Source organism: Amphiura filiformis, chromosome 14 (genome assembly GCF_039555335.1).
Source record: "Amphiura filiformis chromosome 14, Afil_fr2py, whole genome shotgun sequence".
Lineage (NCBI taxonomy): Eukaryota > Metazoa > Echinodermata > Ophiuroidea > Amphilepidida > Amphiuridae > Amphiura > Amphiura filiformis.
The window spans coordinates 32,402,727-32,422,698 of record NC_092641.1 but is presented as its reverse complement, the minus strand read 5'-3'; the positions used below and the strand labels follow the sequence as shown (position 1 = coordinate 32,422,698).

The 19,972-nt window shown below is 33.5% G+C and overlaps 1 protein-coding gene across 1 annotated transcript in view; it reads left to right on the top strand.

Moving 5' to 3' along the window:
* Window positions 1-19,972, top strand: part of LOC140169976 (short transient receptor potential channel 5-like) — a 166,684-nt gene that overhangs the window by 12,783 nt on the left and 133,929 nt on the right. Inside the window, exon 2 of the mRNA XM_072193289.1 lies at window positions 19,742-19,953. Coding sequence (XP_072049390.1) covers window positions 19,742-19,953 — 212 coding nt within the window. The remainder of the gene's footprint in view (window positions 1-19,741; window positions 19,954-19,972) is intronic.

Genomic DNA, 19,972 nt, shown 5'->3' with positions numbered 1-19,972 from the left:
AGACATGCTTGCACATGCATTTAAACAAATATAGTTTTATCGTATAGTTTTCAAATTATGGTCAGCTTATTTTGAAACATTTGACTTTGATTAAGATTTCATTTGTTTTGTTTAAACTGCACAACACAATTTATTCGCTCACAGAAAGGTTAAGACTTATATTTCAGTGTTGTCTGATTAATAGGAAATTTGTGTTCACCAAATAAATTGCCCACTATATTTATATTTAGAAACCACTTTTACTAACTTTATTATTTTATGTATGTACATTAAAGGGTTGAAATGATTGATGAAAGCGTAAATCAACATGTGATTTGCAATGCATACATATATTAAGGAACTCTTAATAATGATATAATCTTACACTGTCCTATTGGAAATCATACAACACCAAGTGTTACTATATACTGCACTGGGAATCGTTATTACAGAATATAATGTGCTGTCCAATGAATTTGATTTATACTCTGGATTTGGCATTGGTCTTTTAATCAAAATTATCACATAATAAAGATTATACAAAATGATAGATACATTGATCTAAAATTTTATTTTCTTGTCAATCTCTCGAAATACGTCACTACTTAAAAATAACATCACCATTATAAATCTGATTTGGTGAACGCTGGTAAAGTATTCAACGCTGACGCTTTTGTATCTATGTTACGATTTTGTCTTTATGTTAAATTAAAAAAAAAATTACATAGATTACCCTTTGTCACAACTTTAGCCCTCAATACCCTTCACATAGTTAACCAACGTGGCAAATTGTTTTAATCCCTTAGTACATTTTAAACCTTTCCCACATGAACTAAGTAGAAAAGTTAATCTCAACGGTCAACCATCCACCATGGCAAAAACAAGTAAATTGATAATGATGTAACTAGAAGATACGCCTTTTTAGGGCCAGACGGTTTACAGCCTGGTTCTTTGTCTTACCAGAAACGTGCATCTCATCTGCTTACGCTCCAATTACTCTCATCTGTCAGATATGAACGGGCAAACCACTTTTGGCATTTGATTTAATAAGGCAATAAAGTAGGAAGACTTTAAACTCACAAATTTCATTGATCTACAACATAATGGATAAATAATTTTTAAAAGCCTTCTAATGAAATATTTTCATACATTATAAAAGAATATATTAATATTGCTGCTATAGCGTTGGTCAATAACTTCATGTTTTGTATTAAGATGCTTCCTAGAATTAGAAAATCGACTTTAGAAAGTATTTAAACATTTACATACTTTATATCCCAAGGGTTTTCGGACATAGCGAGCGGTGTTGACATTATGTAAATCAATATAACCTAATAAATGTAGTAGATCATTAATAAAAATGGTTTGGAATAACGAGTTAATAGTGTTTCTAAACACGGGAAGTTTATAGTGTTTCAAAACACGGGAAGTTAACAGTGTTTCAAAACACGGAAAGATCCATTTGAATGATTTTATTAACTTAAGATTATTATTAACGAAATACCTTTAATAACATTTTAACTGTAATGCAATCTTTGACAACATTTTGCTTGCTTGTTTTGGTGCCACTGCTCATTTCTCGTCTATTAATATGATTGTGTGTTTGTTGAAAGACATAGAGCAATCGCCTCAGTAATGTATACATTAATTTGATCGATGTTATACGTCGATCCCATTACGCGGCGGACATACAATACGACAATGGCCTTAGCTTGATTCTTCTTTTTTTCAAATCCAAAAGCCTCATTTAATAACTACTTAGCCAATACTAGGCATGTATGTACACTCACTAAAATATATTTTCATATATATTTCAATTTATGGCCGTATTTCTTTGAAACGTTAGGCAATTTCAATTTTTTGATTCATCTGTCGTCTGCGCAACACAGAATTCCCGCGCAAAGAAAGGATAAGTCTTATATTTCAGTGTTGTCTGATTAATAGGAAATATTTGTTCGCGGAATAAATTGCCACTATATTTAGAAACCACTTCGACAAACACATTATTTTATGTATGAACAGAAGAGAGTTTTAATGATTGATGAAACGTAACACAACTTGTGATTAGACATGTACATAAATAAGTGATCTTCTTCTAATAATACAATCTTATATGTGTCAGGAAATCATTTAACACCATGTATTACAATGCATTTAGCATTGCAAGTTATAGAGAATATAAGATAAACGGTCAAATTAATTTGATTGAAATTCAATCGGGAGATTACAATTTGAAATTTCGGCCTTCTGCCCCGTGCATCCTCTATCATATCTGCAAAAATAGGTAAATACTTATAATAGTTTAATTATATTTTATCGGATACATATAATTTAATCTTTCAAACAAAATGTCAGACCTCACTTTATTTTGCATGTTTTTGTTTTTAAAAATAACATTCCATACACAGTAGTTAAAGCATTTGACATATTTGTTTGTCATGAAAGTTATTGGATGTTGGTTTTATTTTTTTTTCAATGAACACATTAGGGAGGATTGTGATTGAGCCATGTTTCATCTGGTAGATATGGTAATGCAGACTTAGTTCGATAATTATTGTGTCATATACGAAATGTGTGGCCATGCTATGGCTATAATATTCACATGATATTATCTTTTGCACCTCGGGTAATTATTTTCACACCTTAACCACCAAAGGTGTTCAAATAGGCGGTCTTGATACTATGTTGTTATTAGTTATTATGATAATAAAACCGTTTTAACCCACAAAAATCTGACATATAGCCTAGAGACCTCAGAACATGCACATAATATATAATTCCTAGATCTGAGATGTTCTGAAATTATGTGGCTGGATTTTCCAAAGTCATCTTCACAGAGAATTAAATCGGAATTGCTTATCTTAAAAAGGGTGAAACAGTGAGTCAGAATTATGGCCTCGCTGTTGACCAACCAGTGAATAGTTGTTCTATTTACAAAGATAAAACCATCGCATATGTCGCCAATCCGAGCCACTCATTCGAACGGGAGTCGTGTGTGCTCTTTTGGTATGTCACGACTGCCCGCACGCCATTTACGTACTGTGCTATGTCCATCGTGTACGCGTTTGACTAATATAAAAAACGACGGTTCTTGCGCTTTATTCAAAATCACGGATTTTGAAAAAAAATACAGCACCTCAAGTCATGATTTTTGCAGGGTATGTTAGGTTACTAAAGTACATAACAATCGTGTAAAAACATAAATTTGGAAAAATATTGAGGGCGTCCTTCTCAGCAAATATTACAATATGGCTTTAATATGAAGTTGTTTCTATGATCAAATAACCTACCTCATCTGTTCTGACAAGCTGTTCGTATAATTGCAAGTAAGCTTTTAATATTGATGTTGCCCATCATAAAATATAAAATTAAATACTTTTGATTTGTACGGTATATCACCATCCATTACCTGTTTAGAATGAATGACACGATACTAGCAAAGGCCTCAACAGGAAATCGAGACTCATCAAGTTAATTGACCCTAAAATAAACACGTGTGAGAAAAATTACTATATTACCATATTCAAATCCAAAGCAAAATGAACATGGCAAACCACAAAACAAACGAAAAATATTATAAAACTTTTCTTTTAACATTCGTTGTTTCACTTATGCGATGTTTTTCATTTAATTATAGAAATCAAATAAAAACATTGGTAGAATAAGTTCTCTTGAATGAAATGTTCATTAAAATCAATACTGTACTGGTCAATGAAAATGTGTAGTAAACTAAGGGTATATGAAGACTAACTGAACAAAACAAACCCGTCTGTTACTTTGTTAACAATGTTGATGTTTCAAAAGATTGACGTATAATAAACACAAATCCTTTGAAACCCCGGTTTGAAACATCAATGCGACGTTTTAAACTCTGTCAAATACCTATTGGTCAAAATTTGATGTTAAAGTTGAATGTATATTTTGAAGACCATTTTGAAAGGCACACTGATCCTTGTGAAGCATTTTATACCTCTCAAGTTATAACAAAATGACACGCTTAGTTTACTTCTATTGAAACTTTACACAGAAAAGTAACTGTCTAAATACGCTCAGTGATATTAACAATCTTCTGCCAAAAATGTTGTCAGCACTGTTGATGCCACTGCGTGTATCTCAACTATGATTGTGTCTTTGTTGAAAGACACCATGCAATCCATGTATACAATAATGTGATTGATAGTATACATGGAGCCCATTACGCGACGGACATAAAAATACGTCAACAGCCTTAGCAAACCCGAACTTTCTTTCTCAAATCCAAAATTCTCATTTAAGAACTATTAAATCATTACTAGATATGTTTGTACATGTATTTAAACACATTTTCCATACTGTTTTTAAATATGGCCAGCTTATTTTCAAATATTTGACTTTTTTACGATTTCATTTTTGATCAAACTGCACACCACATATTACCCGCGCAAAGAAAGGATACGATTTATGTTTTAGTCTTGTATGATTAATAGGAAATTTGTATTCGCCGAACAAATTGCTCGCTATATTTAGAAACCACTTTTACTAATTTTATGTTATTTCATGTATGTACAAAAGATGGTTTTAATGATTGATGAAAGCGTAGAACAACATTGAATTTGCATTGTACATAAATTAACGATAAATAAATGAGGTTCTTAATTTAGTGGTTTAAACCTTTGATCACAACACAACAATTTGCGTACCTGGAATTTTCAGTCGACACTTCGACTTTCATCAGCAGACTGGCAACCCAATTCAGAGGTCAACGACCTTTCGGACACTTGAACCCAAAATCGGGTCGTACACTCTAGGTAGATTGTATCGGCCCCGTCTCTGTTCAGCGAAGCTGGTTCACTCTGATATAGATGGCTTCCTTCACACCACGCTCAAAATATCTGGGTTCCTTGTCCAGAATTTGAACTTTGTCCAAGTCTATGTGATGGCCCGGAGACTCGATGTGAATGTGTTGGGAGACCTCAGACGAGGTGGAGCTGGGGCGACGGTGTTCCAAAAATCTGGTGCGAAGGGATCTTTCAGTCTCGCCGATATAAGATTCGGAACACTGACCCTTTCGGGTTTGTCATTGGCATGGAATGAAATAAACCGGCCCCTTCATAAGGCATATTGATCAGTGTTGTTTGCTCTACTTAATTAATATATATGTTTAAAACATGCTTAGAGCACTTTTATAATGCCTCTAATACCACCTTAAAGTGTTCAACGCTTACGCCTTTGTCTTTATGTTACGCTTTTGTTTTTAAGACAAATTACAAAATCAAAATGCTTGTACTGACATCGGTTCTGGTCAATATAGCATTGCACTTTACCCCAGCATTAGCCCTAATATCCCTCACATATAGTAAAAGGATGTAACTTGTATAGAAAATAGGAGGACGATACTCTCTTTTAACAAAGTATGTGCAATTTAGCTAACCAACGTGGTAAAAGACAGTAATATTGTTTTAATCCCTTAGTATATTACAAACCTTTTCCACATGAACTAAGTAGAAAAGTTAATTTCAACGGTCAATCATTCACCATGGCAAAAACAAGTATATAAGTTGATAATGATGTAACTAGGAGCCTTTTCACCATCTAGGGCTAGACAGTTTACACTTAACAGCCTGGTTCCTTGTCTTACCAGAAACGTGCATCTCATCTGCTTACGCTCCAATTATTCTCATCAGTCAAATATTATATGAACGGGCAAACCAATTTTGTAATCAAAGGCATTTGATTTAATAAAGCAAATAGTGGGAAGACGTTAAACTCATAAACTTTATCGATCTAAAACATAATGGATAAATAATTTTTAAAAGCCTTCTAATGATATATTTTCATACATTTAATAACTTTATTATAAATATGTATTACATACCGTTGGTCAATAACTTCATGTTTTGTATTAAGACGCCTTCCTAGAATTAGAAAATCGACTTTAGACAGTATATAAACATTTACATACATTATATCCCAAGGGTTGTAGAACATAGAGAGCAGTGTTGACATTATGTAAATCAATATTAACCAATAGTAGATCATTAATGAAAATGGTTTTGAAAAAAAATATGAATAACGAGTTAATAAAGTTTCCAAACACGGGAAGTTAATAGTGTTTCAAAATACGGGAAGTTCCATTTTAGTGATTTTATTAACTTAACGAAATACCTTTAATAACATTTGAGCTGTATTGAAATCTTTGGCAATATTTTGTTTGCTTGTTTTGTTGCTGCTCATATCTCGTCTATTAATATGATTGTGGGTTTGTTGAAAGACATAGAACAATCGCCACAGTAATGTATACATTAATGTGATCGATGGTATACGTCGAAACCATTATGCGGTGGACATAAAATACCACAATGGCCTTAGCAAACCTTGATTCGTCTTGGTTTTTTTTTCAAATCCATAGGACTCGTTCAATAAGGACTTAATCAATACTAGATTACTAGGAATATAGGCCTATATGTGATGCGATCAAGCCAAATCAGTCGGAACTCGGAAATATTGATTTTGAGATATAGCCAAACAAAGGACATTTTTCCTTTTGTTTCCTATTGTTTTGATAACTCTTTAATTGCTCATATCTTTGGAACTCGTTGTTCAATTTCAATGGGATTTTCTGCAAATCCAGCTTTATAAATACTTTTTACATTCCTATAGGAAACTGAAAATTTATTATTGCCGAGTTCCGACTGATTTTGCTTGATCGCATCACATATAGTATTTGAATACATTTCCATATCTATTGTAATTATGGGAGTATTCCTTTGAACCATTAGGCTTTTTTGACAATTTCAATTTTTGTTCCATCTGTCGTCTGCACAAAACAGATTACCCGCGCAAAGAAAAGATACGTTTTATATTTCAGTGTTGTCTGATTAATAGGAAATATTTGTTCGCCGAATAAAATTCCCACTATATTTAGAAACTACTTATTTTATGTATGTACAGAAGAGTGTTTTAATGATTGATGAAAACGTAACACAACTTGTGATTTGACATGTACATAAATAAGTGATCTTCTTCTACAACACCATGCAGAACAATGCAATTGGCATTGCAAGTTATAGAGAATATAAAATAACTGTAAAAAATAATTTGATTTATATTCTATCGGGAAATTAAGACCTGAACCTTGGGTCTTCTATTTCGGACCTCCTCTTTAATATCTTCAAAAATAGGAAGATAAAAATATCGAAATAGTTACATTACTTTTCAATGGATACATTAATCTTGTAAATCTTTGAAACAAATTTTCAAACCTCGCTTTATTTTTCATGTTTATTGTTTTTAACAATAACACTCACCATACAGTTGTTAAGCATTTTTAAATATTTGTCAAAAATTAGAAAGCTGGTCATGATGTTTCACCCTTCCCGAAATAAAGTGCTTGCAGAGAGGATTGTAATTGGACCATGTTTCATATGGTAGGCATGGTAGTGCAGAATTACGTCGATAATTATCGTGTCCTATGCGAAATGTGTGACCATGTTATGGCTAGAATATTAACATGATGTTATATTTTGCACCTCGGGTAATTATTTTCTCACCTTAACCACCAAAGGTGTTCAAATAGGCGGTCTTGTTACTATGTTGTTATTAGTTATTATGATAATAACACCGTTTTAACCCACAAAAATCTGACATATCGCCTGGAGACCTCAGGGCATGGACATAATAATATAATTTCTAGACCTGAGATGTTCTGCAATTATGTGACTGAATTTACCAACGTCATCTTCACGGAGAACTAAATCGGAAGTACTCATCTTAAAATGGAAGAAACAGTGGGTCGAACAGAATGATTTTTTGTCAAAGGTCAAAAGGTCACACCCATTGAAAATTACTATAACACTACCCCTTCCCTTAATTTAGCAACTCTCACACTATAGATACTTACTTACATATACCTGTCTGGAGCGAACAGCGTTTGGGCTATTCCATTTAAAATCCACACCCCATTCAACTATAATTTGTCTTCATGATATATACGAGGGGCAGTCAGTATGTTTTAAGAGTTGACTCGTGACGTCATTTGTGGATTGTTTTCATGGCATTTCTCAATGATTACATAAAAATTGTACCTTTGTCTTTCAAACAACACATGTAAAAATTATATCATACACATAATTACGTAACAGCATTAGCATAAAATCAATAGTCTAGGGACACTGCCAAATCACGCAAAAAGGCGGGCCTTTTAAATTACAGAAAAAATACGTGTTTACAATGTCCGAGAACAGCAAAAGTACAAGGTGCATATGGCTAGTTTTGGGCAGGAATAACCACTAGGTCCTCAGTTTGCATTTGATAAAATATGAGACTTGCCATTAAACTTTGGTGGAAATGGGACGTCTGGAAGCGTCAACAACTTTAGGGCTTGAATGGAAGCGAAATTATTCTGCAAAAATGGCGAAAATGAAAAAGCAGTTACTACAAATGACATCAATTATCTCCAAAATGAAACAGTCTAAAATATAATGACTGGTCACGTGTGAGAGCTGGTACTTAGTGCGATGATAACTGGTGCAAATCAAACAACAATCTGCGCATGCGTAGGTGGGATGACCGATACAACATGGTGGAAATGCACGAAAATTACAAAATTCCATGTAAATAGGGCCTAAAATATTACAAAATGCTATGAAAATTGTAATTTAAATATTCATATGAATTTTATGGATGATCTCAACCAGTAATGAACAGAAAAGTTTTAAAAATAAATGTCTCATTCAAACGACAGCCTCTCTCTTTGTACCACTACTTTTTGTATAAATGTAACAATGGTAGAATAACAGTTATATTTTAATCACGGATTCAAATATTTTCTAGGGAGACTCCCGTTTAAATGTTTGGAGACTAGTCAACAGAACTGGCAAAAAAATTAAATTTCCACGTTTGCTATTTTTGGCAATATCAAGATTTTTAAAGAAAGAAAAGCCTTGTTTTTGTCAAAAATAAGACATATTTGACCACGCAATTTAAATGAATTAAAACCTTTACAGCCCAACAAACATGGTTTAATGAACTGGTAGTTTGTGTTCTATTACTGTTCCAAAAGGCAGCATTCTCCATTCTTTAATTCCCAAGAAAATATAGAAAATACAATAACATCTCATTTCAGCCTCTTATTTCCCTTAACAAAAACGACTCAATTTCACCAGGTGACTCTAGAGCATTGATTTTATGCTAATGCTGTTACGTAATCACGTGTGTGATATAATTTTTACATGTGTTGTTTGGAAGACAAAGGTACAGTGTTTATGTAATCATTGAGAAATGCCATGAAAACGATCCACAAATGACGTCACGAGTCAACTCTTAAAACATACTGACTGCCCCTCGTATATATATATACACGACTTGATCTGAGTCGGGTATACAACACATGCAAAAACATATAGCACAATGACACTAAAACACAACCGATGCTTAATCACCACTCTAGCACATACATTTTTAAAGAAGGAAATAAAGACAAATACAGTTTAACAAACCCGATGTGTTACAATTAACATGATTAAAATTTAAGACAAACAAATATGAAGATTAGGGTGTGGAGAAAAATCAGGGTTTTTTTTTCTCGGATCTACTTTATAACTCTCAGAGTATTTTACTAGAGCACATGCTACTATTGTGCTGAAATATCAGTAATATTGGAGTTAGTTTCGCCCAGGCATGACAGTAGATTCACACAAATCATCATAGCCAATATTAAACACATTGGGTAATAAAATAAGACTCTAGAACATTACCAGATAGCAAGTAGTCTGACATTGGCTACAATATGTGTTGCCAAAGGTGCAGTGGTATGTAATATTAAATTGATGTTATTTGAGTTGCCAAATTAAGGGTTAGGGGTAGCATTTTCGAGAATTTCACCAGTTTTACATGGTCAAATTTAACAAGTTTGGTCTTGTTGCATAGATATGAACCGCATCAATACCAAAAATAAATGATATATGATTTTTGTGCAGCCATCTCTTGAACAGAGGTCAAAAGGTCACACCCCTTGAAAATTACTGTAACACTACCCCTACCCCTTTATTTAGCAATTCTCACACTATAGATATTTACTTACATATTTACCTGTCTGCAGTGAACAGCAATTGGGCTATTCCATTGAAAATCCACACACCTGGAAGATTTTGGAAATATCTTCCACATCTTGAAACCCATACTCACCCTGTATTATGGCTTTACCTATATCTTCCACAACTGGAGTGAGTATTCAAAACTCATAAGCCAATTGTTATTAAGTGGAGACTACCTAGTGATACTTTGCAGGGTCCAAAGAAGCTACTCAAAGTGTTTAATATTGGCTATGATGTCATTCACGACACAGGAGGAAATGGGAAAGAATGACCCAAAACTGTGCAACTGAAATACAGCTAGATCACAGAAAATTGTTTGAAATTCGGAAATAACATTAGGTTAAAATGTGGTAAATTCAGAAATTTGAGACAAATTCTGAAAAATCCCAAAATATTGACATAAATAAATCTCAAAACGTCAAATGTTGGAAGAATGTTGCAAAATACGTACGATTTCCCTTTATTTCTCCAGTGACATAAAGCCTTTTAAAAAAATAAAGAGTTTCCTATACTAAAGGATTGTGTTCCCGTATGGTGGAACCAATTTGAGTATTACGACAAACGTGATTATAAAACGTGCAATGCGACAAGTGACATTTCATTTTACATTTTAGAGGATAAATCATTAGCAATGTAGAGCTCCAAAGAGTGGAGCTGCAACACTAACATTGAAGATCGCACGTGTTAAAGGCATTAACTATTCTGTCAGAAAACAGATGTCCATATAAATTTTATACGAGCAGATACGCAGGCATTGATGATGACATGTTTTATGCAAAGCTCGTTGACATCGTGTTTTGTAATTTGTTAGTTCCTATACCAGACATGATTATAGCGTATTTATTTGTGTGTAAAAACTGTGCTGTTACTTATTTATTTATTTATTTTATTTATTTATTTATTTATTTATTTATTTATTTATTTATTTATTTATTTATTTATTTATTTATTTATTTATTTATTTATTTATTTATTTATTTATTTATTTATTTATTTATTTATTTTTAATATTATTATTATTATTATTATTATTATTATTATTATCATTATCATTATCATTATTATTATTATTATTATTATTATTATTATTATTATTATTATTATTATTATTATTATAGTTGTTGTTGTTGTTATTGTTGTTGTTGTTATTATTATTATTATTATTATTATTATTATTATTATTATTTTTATTATTATTATTATTATTATTATTATTATTATTATTATTATTATTATTATTATTATTATTATTATTATTATTATTATTATTATTATTATTATCATTATTATTATTATTATTATTATAAGTTTAAGAAGTTAAAGAACAAAGTTTAAAACTCAATTTCACAATTCTCAACGAAAAACACTAATTTGTTATTACCATATTTAATATGTTGCATTTAAGGTGTATGTTTGATTGATTTGGTTGTATGTTCTGATTATTTATCATGTTTGCCATCCAAATAATTGTTTGTATTTACTCTTTCCAAGTACATGCTCGTACGTTTTGATTTCCTCTCGAAAATGCTTGTGAAATATATGGTGGTTCAAAGTGGATAAGTAACTTTTGAGACACCCTGTATATACATATAAATACGTATAAGATCCAAACATCACAAATTTACATGCAGCAAAAACAAAGGCCGCAAAAGGTAAGTTATCAAATTTTCGGAAGACAAATAGTATATAGTATAAGATGGAACCTTACCATGCGAATGCATATTATACACCATAATTAAGACATTGACCTACACAAGCTCAACTAATATACGAAAATATCGATTTAAATTAAAACATAAGATTTATTATTAACGCCACTACATGTATAATGTGGCAAAAGGGCAAGGATAGACCATAAATTGCTTGCCTGTTATAAATATTTGAAATACATTTAAACCTGTAATTGCACATGAGAATAAAAATTCAATTTTATTGATTTCATGTGCTTTTATGTGACTCTACGTTATTGAACTCCAGAAAAGAAACTCTATGTCCATATATCGAATATATAGTTCTCTCACAAAAACAGCAACATGCAATTGTGCTATATAATATTAAATTCAACCCTGCCTAAGTTCGAATGCCTGCCGCGGTGTCCTGTTGTGCGCTTGGACAAGGCGCATTACCTCATTTGCTTCACATCACCCAGTTGTAATAGGGAGCTGTTAGGGGATAATTACAAGCTAAGTGCTGACGGGACACACCGACACACCCCAAGAAATATTCCATACTAAATGTCAAGTCTGACATGACAAAGATGAAGTTCAAGTTAAATCACAAACAATTATTATTTTCATGTTTATTTATTGTTTAATTTTAAAATCGCATGTCATCTATTGATTAAATAAATATTCAAATAATAATACAATTAATAGGTTCAATCCGAATCGATGGAATTGACTTAGGGGTACTACACCTGCCCAAATTGTGCCTATTTTTGCATTTTCTCAAAATTATAGCCCATTGGTGACAAGTAAGATATGTATATTATAGGGGCAAGGACTACAGCTACAGCAATGGAAGTTTTATTTCAACACAGACAACAGTTGTGGAGTTACAGTCAAAAATGAGGGAAACCAATATTTGATCAATAAATCAATAACTACTTGCCTTGAGTTGCTGAATTTTCAGTGCAGTAGTTGTAGTCCTTGCCCTGTAATATACATATCTTACTTGTCACCAAAGCACTATGATTTTTGAGAAAAATGCAAAAATAGGCACACAATTGGCCAGGGGTGTAGTACCCCCTTAAAGAGTTACAATTCAATTATTTGGTAATTAACAAAGCAAACACTGTGTTGTTACCTGGGACAGTCATACCGGGTGTTGTTGGAAATTGACATCCACACGCAAATGTTTACAGCCGCGTTCTTGGTCGTACCAGTAACGTGGATCTCATCCTCTTACGCCTCAATTACTCTCATCTGTCAGATCTGAACGGACAAACCACTTTTGTAATCAAAGGCATTTGATTTAATAAGGCAATATAGTGCAGTGGAAATCATAAGCTGCATCGATCTAAACCTAATGGATCGGTAATTTTATAAAGCTTTGTGATGGCTTTCATATTATTAATGGTATTTATTAAAGAAAATAATAATGCTGCTGTCATAGTATTGGTCATTAACCTCATGGTCTGTATTAATAAGAGGCATTTCCGGAATTGGAAAAATCATCTTCAAACAGTGTCAAACAGTGTCAACCGTTTACATACACCTAGGGCGATAGACTATAATAAACGACGTTTAAGATAACGTAGTACATAAGTAATGAAAATGTTTTGAATATTAAAAGCCAAAGGAGAGAAAAGAGAGAAAGGCATTTACAATGGTCATTCCATTTTAATGAAATAGGACCGTTGACTTCAGCCTATCACAGCAATCTGGAAGATTTCCTGTTTTACTTATGCTATGTTTTGGGGGTATTTATTTAAATTGAGTAAACATTTGTAGGTAAGGCTATCATGAAAAGCACCGTTGTTCAAGGAATGTTTTATAATATGCTAAAGGAAGCAAGGCGAAATGAACAGAAGAAGCGTAATTAAACGTTTGTCACTTTAACAAATAACAAACAACTATCCGCCATATAACTCCATGTTAAACGACCAAAATAAGGGACCGTTCATTATTTATAGGGGGGGGGCCGGGAGGATTTCAAAATTGAGTTCATAAAGTTACACAACCCCCTATTAGCAGCATCTAAAATTACATAACCCCCTATTGCCGCCACAAAAACACGTAACCCCCCCCACATCGAGAAATACATTTTGCTGGTATACCATGGCCGGATTCACCTTTTGATGACCCCAGGGCATGGCAACATGATTGCCACCTCTGGCTCTTCGTATAGAAGACACCCCTCTCCCCTTATTGTAATCCAAGTTTTTTTTCCAAGCTGTCCCCAGAAAATATGCTATTTCAATGCTAAAATTCAAAGAGAGACGTATCGGAGTCACCGAGCCAGGGGGCAAAATTTCCAAATCGTCCCACTGATCTGCTACTAAAAGAACAAATGGACAAATGCGCTTGAAACGCGCGAAAAAACCCCCTAAAATTAACAAATTGAGGACAATATGTGCCCTAAAATCATTCCCAAGGATGATGCATATAGGGCTTTCACAACTTGTGGTTAATTTAGTCCCAGTATTTTGATCCAGTATACAAGTTTTATGCTTTTTCCAAGCATCAGAGGAGCTGCACTAGCACTCATATTTATGATTTACATTATAGAATGGATGGAATTATAACTCTCAAGATTCGTGTTCAAGTTAAAGATGAAAAAAAACACCAGTATTTACAAGGGCACGTCTCGCAGATCTATATGGTTTTTCTGAGATAATTGCGCGCGAAGTGCGCAGCAATTTGGCATTTTGATACTAAAAAATTGAGTTAATTTAGGGTCTAAAATAGACCAAAAGGAAGATGCAAATCATAAGTTTTGTCACAATACATCGACTGAGCAGGGGAGGGGACTGACTTGCCACCCTGCCATATGGCTAATGTGCTGATGAACAGTGGCGTAGATTTCTTTCTGACATGAGGTGGTTTGAAAAATTTCTTGTAGTATTATGTGAATCCACTGCTCTCCTTTTGGTGAGAGAATAAGTTTATGACACAAATGCGTGCGAAGCGCACAAAAATGTTGCCATATTGAAGCTAAACTCAAAATATGGTGCAGGAATAAATTCGCGCGAAGCGCGCAAAATTGACATTTTGTGGCTAAAATGGCCAAATATGAGGTAAATATTGTAGTGAATCATAATCATAGTGAATAATTTAATATTAAATTTCACCTGACCCCCCTATCAGGAAAAATAAAATCACATAACCCCCCTGTTTGTTAAAGTGAAAATCACATAGCCCCCCCCTACATTTTTCCCGGCCAAACCCCCACCCTCCCCTGTAAATAATGAGCGGTCCCTAACCAGTTGGTTTTTTCGAATGTCTCTTGTTATTTAAGCTTTAAATGGACAGAAAGCCTTCCCGGCAGTTATTACTAATATTATTCAGCATTTTGGGTAAAGAATAACAGAACCTTAAATTTGACGGATATCGTACATTATATAACTATGACTTTAATATTAGTCTGTGTAAATTTAAACCTTTGAGTTTGAGCTCTTAAAATTGTTGGAAGCTTCATGGACTATTTAATTGTTCACGTATAACTAGCCATAAGTAGAATTAAACTTTTTTGTTTTGTTTTGTGCGTTTTATTATACTTAAGTCAATAAGAAAATAGAACGATTAATCAAAACTGTTTTAATTCTTTACTCGTTTTTTGACTTCACTGAAAAGTAACCGTCTGAACGCCTTTGATAACATTATAACAGTAATACAGTTCTTTGGAAGCTTTTTTTGTTTTGTTTTGATACCACTGTTCTTATCTTGTCTATGATTGTGTGTTTGTTGAAAGAGACACCGAACAATCGCCACAGTAATGTATACAATAATGTAATCGATGGTATACATAGAACCCATTACGCGGCGGAAATAAAATACGGCAACGGCCATATCAGCAAACCAAAACCATGCATCTTTCTTAGTTTCCACATCTAAAAACCTCATTAAAAACTACTAAATCATTACTAGATATGTTTGCACATACATTTGAATACATTTCCCTTCAGATTTTAAATGTGGCTGTTTTACTTGGAACTGCTTTATTTTATATTTTATTTTGTACAATTCGCTTTTTTGTGGGATCCATCTGTCGTCTGCACAACACAGATTACCCGCGCAAAGAAAGGATAAGTCTTATATTTCAGTGTTGTCTGATTAATAGGAAATTTGCGTTCACCAAATAAATTGCCCGCTATATTTAGAAACCACATCGACTAACTTCAGATTATTTTATCCATGTACAGAATGGGGTTTTAATGATTGATGTAAGAGCAGAACAACTTGTGATTTGTCATGTACATAAATAAGTCATCTTCCTTTAATATTGAAATCTTATGGTAGGAAATTGCACAGCACCATGTATTTAAATGCAATGTATGTTATAGAGAATACAGTTAACTGCCAAATCAATTTGATTTATATTCCATGTACAATAAACAACATCAACTCGCAGCCAGGATGTCTCGAAACTACCAACTTGCGACTTTATTCTCATTTCGTCAGGATTTTACTTTTTGGGGCCCTGGGCCAGGCGAAAATATGATCGCCCCTCCCCCTTCAATCACCATGACGAAGGCATGTGCACTTAAGTGGTCAAGTTTAGGCTTGGGTGTAAACTTGACAACGGAGGCGGATGTATTAAAATGTAGAGCACACCACTCCACGCCATACATAAATTCTCCCAGTCACATTTCCCCAATATGAAATTTAAAAAAAGTAAAATTTTAATTTTACTTCTTTTAAAGTTTGGCAGAGGCGGGGTTCGAACTCAGGGCGCACCGCTTTGGATACTCTATGAGCCTAGCGCCTTAGACCACTCGGCCACTTGTCTTGCTGGTATCCATTTGAAACGTATTTGAACATATAATCACAACTTCAACATGGGCCTACCACGTGACAAGCAAAAGCAGAAAACGTACCATATTTTGGAATTGTATTTGCCTAAAAACATTAATGTGTATTAATAGCGCTCGATTGTTGTTAACTGCGTGTTCTACATGCATAAATCAGACAATAAACATGATAAATGGGCGTATATATGGACAATACATAATATCGATTTTGACACGTGCTCCTGTGTCAGTACATTTCCATGGTCAGTAAAATACTATTATACAGGAACATACCATTTTTCTTGTATACACGTTCGATGTTTTTATCAATTATATAACAAATCCACATTAGACCCCAAATGTTTTTCAGGAAATAAAAGATTATATTACCATAAAAACGAAACAGTAATCTTTGGCGGGGTCTAATGTAATTTTTACATATAATTTTCAACGTTTTTTCTATCCTTATTCTTGCTCAATTAAAAAATTATTTTGGCGTATATAAAATTGAAATAAAATTCTCTGCTTCATAAACGACATCAAATGTGCCACAATTGGGTATCACAAATCGTTATATGTGATGTGCAGTTAATATTCATATTTTCTTTTATACAGAGGATGCTTCAGTTTTGACAGGAAAACCCTCTCACTCGGGTAAAAAAAAGGTAACCACGCTTCCCTAGAATGTGCAAAAAATTAGCATTAAAATTTTTCTTATTTTAACAGCATTCTAGATACGAAATGTGGTGTAAATGTAGAGGGGACGAGCATGTTGCTATGACATTTGCGCGCAAAGCCCAAAATGAAGGTGAACGTTGCCATTTGAAGGACCAATGCAGTTTTACCCTATTGGCTAAAAGGAAGATGCATAGGGCAAGTCTGGGGCCCAACAATTTTGGGAACCTTGGGCCAATGGTAAATCCGGTCATGGAAATGGGACCCCCTATTTTTAAAGAATTGCTCAAACTTTAGTTGGTGTGTCAGTGTGGCGTGATCCTTTAAACCAGTAATCTGTCTGCAAGCATGTCTGCGGTTAAAGCCCGCTAGGTATGTCCGGAGTTTTTTTCCGATTTATATGCCTATGCATGTTAAGTTTCCATTGTAATTTCATGTTTAATTGCCCTAGTGTGCGATGGGTGGTTCTTACTTTCCCCTGTAGCCTGATGTCCATATATATTTTGAATACCAGTGGATTCGCAGGCATTAGTTATGACATGTATTATGAAACTAATGATTAGTTGATGGGTTTATGGTTTTATGGGTCAAAAGTGTCTTTGTTATATTCAATTATTTGTATTATTTTTTTTTTTTTTTGTTAATTATCATTATTGTTAAGATGGCAAGCCGGAAGGGCGCTATGTAAGTCTTTGGTAGTTTCAATGTTGGCATTATGGGTAATTATAATATGCTCATTTTGATGCTTGCTGCTGAAAAAATCAGCCATTTAAACTGTGCTTGTGTCTATAATTATGCAACGGTAGAACATTAACTTATTAATCTTGGGTGAAGATGGACATATACAATTTTCAATTTTTTACTTAATTGTATAAAGCATTTGCAAAGTACATTGTGCAGAAAAAGCCATTGAATTTAACGTTTAATTCCAAAGATATGAACTGTTGAAGTGTTTCCAAACAATATGCAACAAAAGAACAAACAAATTATTGTCTTTCTTTGACTATATTCTGAAAAACAATATATCCGACTTTCGATTGGTTTCGCTTGATCGCATCGCATATCGTCAGCCTGCTACGCTAATTGTCTAAGTCATTTTTTGTAATTTTGAGAACAAAGAACAACATGTGGTTCAAGCATGCATCAGTAATGTAATCACCCTAATTATTTCGGATTATTCCCTTTCATTTGTATCATTACCATTTTGTTCTTGTGCAAAGATTGGTGAATAAATATGTTTAAATGCATGCTTGAACCATATTTTGTACTTTGTTCTCAAAGTTACAAAAAATGACTTAGGCTATGTAGCAGGCTGACGATATATATTTATCTCACTGGGCTTCTATAGTGTATCCATCTATTTTTTCCCCTTATGTATACTTTATTTTACTATAATGTAACTGTCTTGTCCCCTCAACCTCGGCCTGAGTTTGGTTTTCTATTTTGTTTATATTTCCTTTCTTGTTAACTTTTAAAAAGGTCGATTGCTTGAATAAAGTATTCCCATAATTGTGAATTAATAGAATGAATTCGTTCAAAAATCCAAATTGATTGAATTGACTTCAGCGTTAACATTCAAGCATTGCTTCTAACAACATAATTCGTTTAGGGGCGCGGGTGATTTGCTTCAGGGGACGTTGACCAAATTAAGAATGCAAATAAGGTAGGCCCTCTGGGTACTTGCTCCAAAGATTACGTGAACCTCTTTAACGCTCTGGTTACATTCTATATAGAAATAACCAATCAATATACATGTACAGTTGAATAAGGACTATGTTATGTTAAATTATAGTTATTCATTGGGTATTTTCTATATTATGCAACGTTATGTTTTTACGTTAATTAGCTAACAAGAATTAATCTTTATCGGAGATGATAAATATCCATTTCTTTTTGATGGGTTTATTAACCATAGAACTACTGAGCCATATTTTTTTAACACGAACTACTAAGAGGAGGGTTGTTGCCACCCCCTAAATTGTCAATTATAAACGTCTTATACCGGTATTTTCGGTATTTATGTATAGCCCTGGGTCTCCTCAATCCAGTGATACCAAAATAAGTACAAACATTCCCCACATAATGTCGCTATGACGTCATAATTTGAGGGCGCCCGTGTAATTTTGGGAAATGCTGGCTATGTACAAATATTTATATAAAAGTAAAATTGATTTTCGGCAAAAAATTCTATAAAAATTAGATTTTCACCAAATTTTCTCCTAAATATAAAAGAAAATGACTAATTTCACCTAACACATAGAACGTCAGTAGCTCTTGAAAAAATTTCATAAGAGCGAAATGAAAATCATTGGAGCCTCACCCTTCCCCCTCTACCTCTATGGTCATCTTTGATGGCTGTCCTACCACCGTGTAAGGTGCTGGGGTAAAAATTGTATCACCAAAATGAGCGGAGCGGATGTATCTACGATTATCTTAAGTCGTTTGGGCATAAACTCGTGCGTTTTTTGTGACGGATAAAAAATCTTGGGAGGGGGGTTGGTACACCCCCGTCTTCGTAGTACTAGGGTTAACGCTTGAATTTGTTTTATTATTTTCTTTTCAGGAAATTGATGTATGTTACATTATGTCAAGCTGAGGAACATATATTGGACAATGGCGAAGAAGAAGAAGAGTTCTTATCTGCTGTGGAAAAAGGAGACATCAATACTTTTATGGAAATGCTTGAGAAAAAGGAGCAAATCTGGTTGAACATAGAGTGTAAAGACAGCAATGGTATGTCGGCATTGAGGATTGCTATCACACAGGGATATGCAGGTAATTAGTATATGAATTA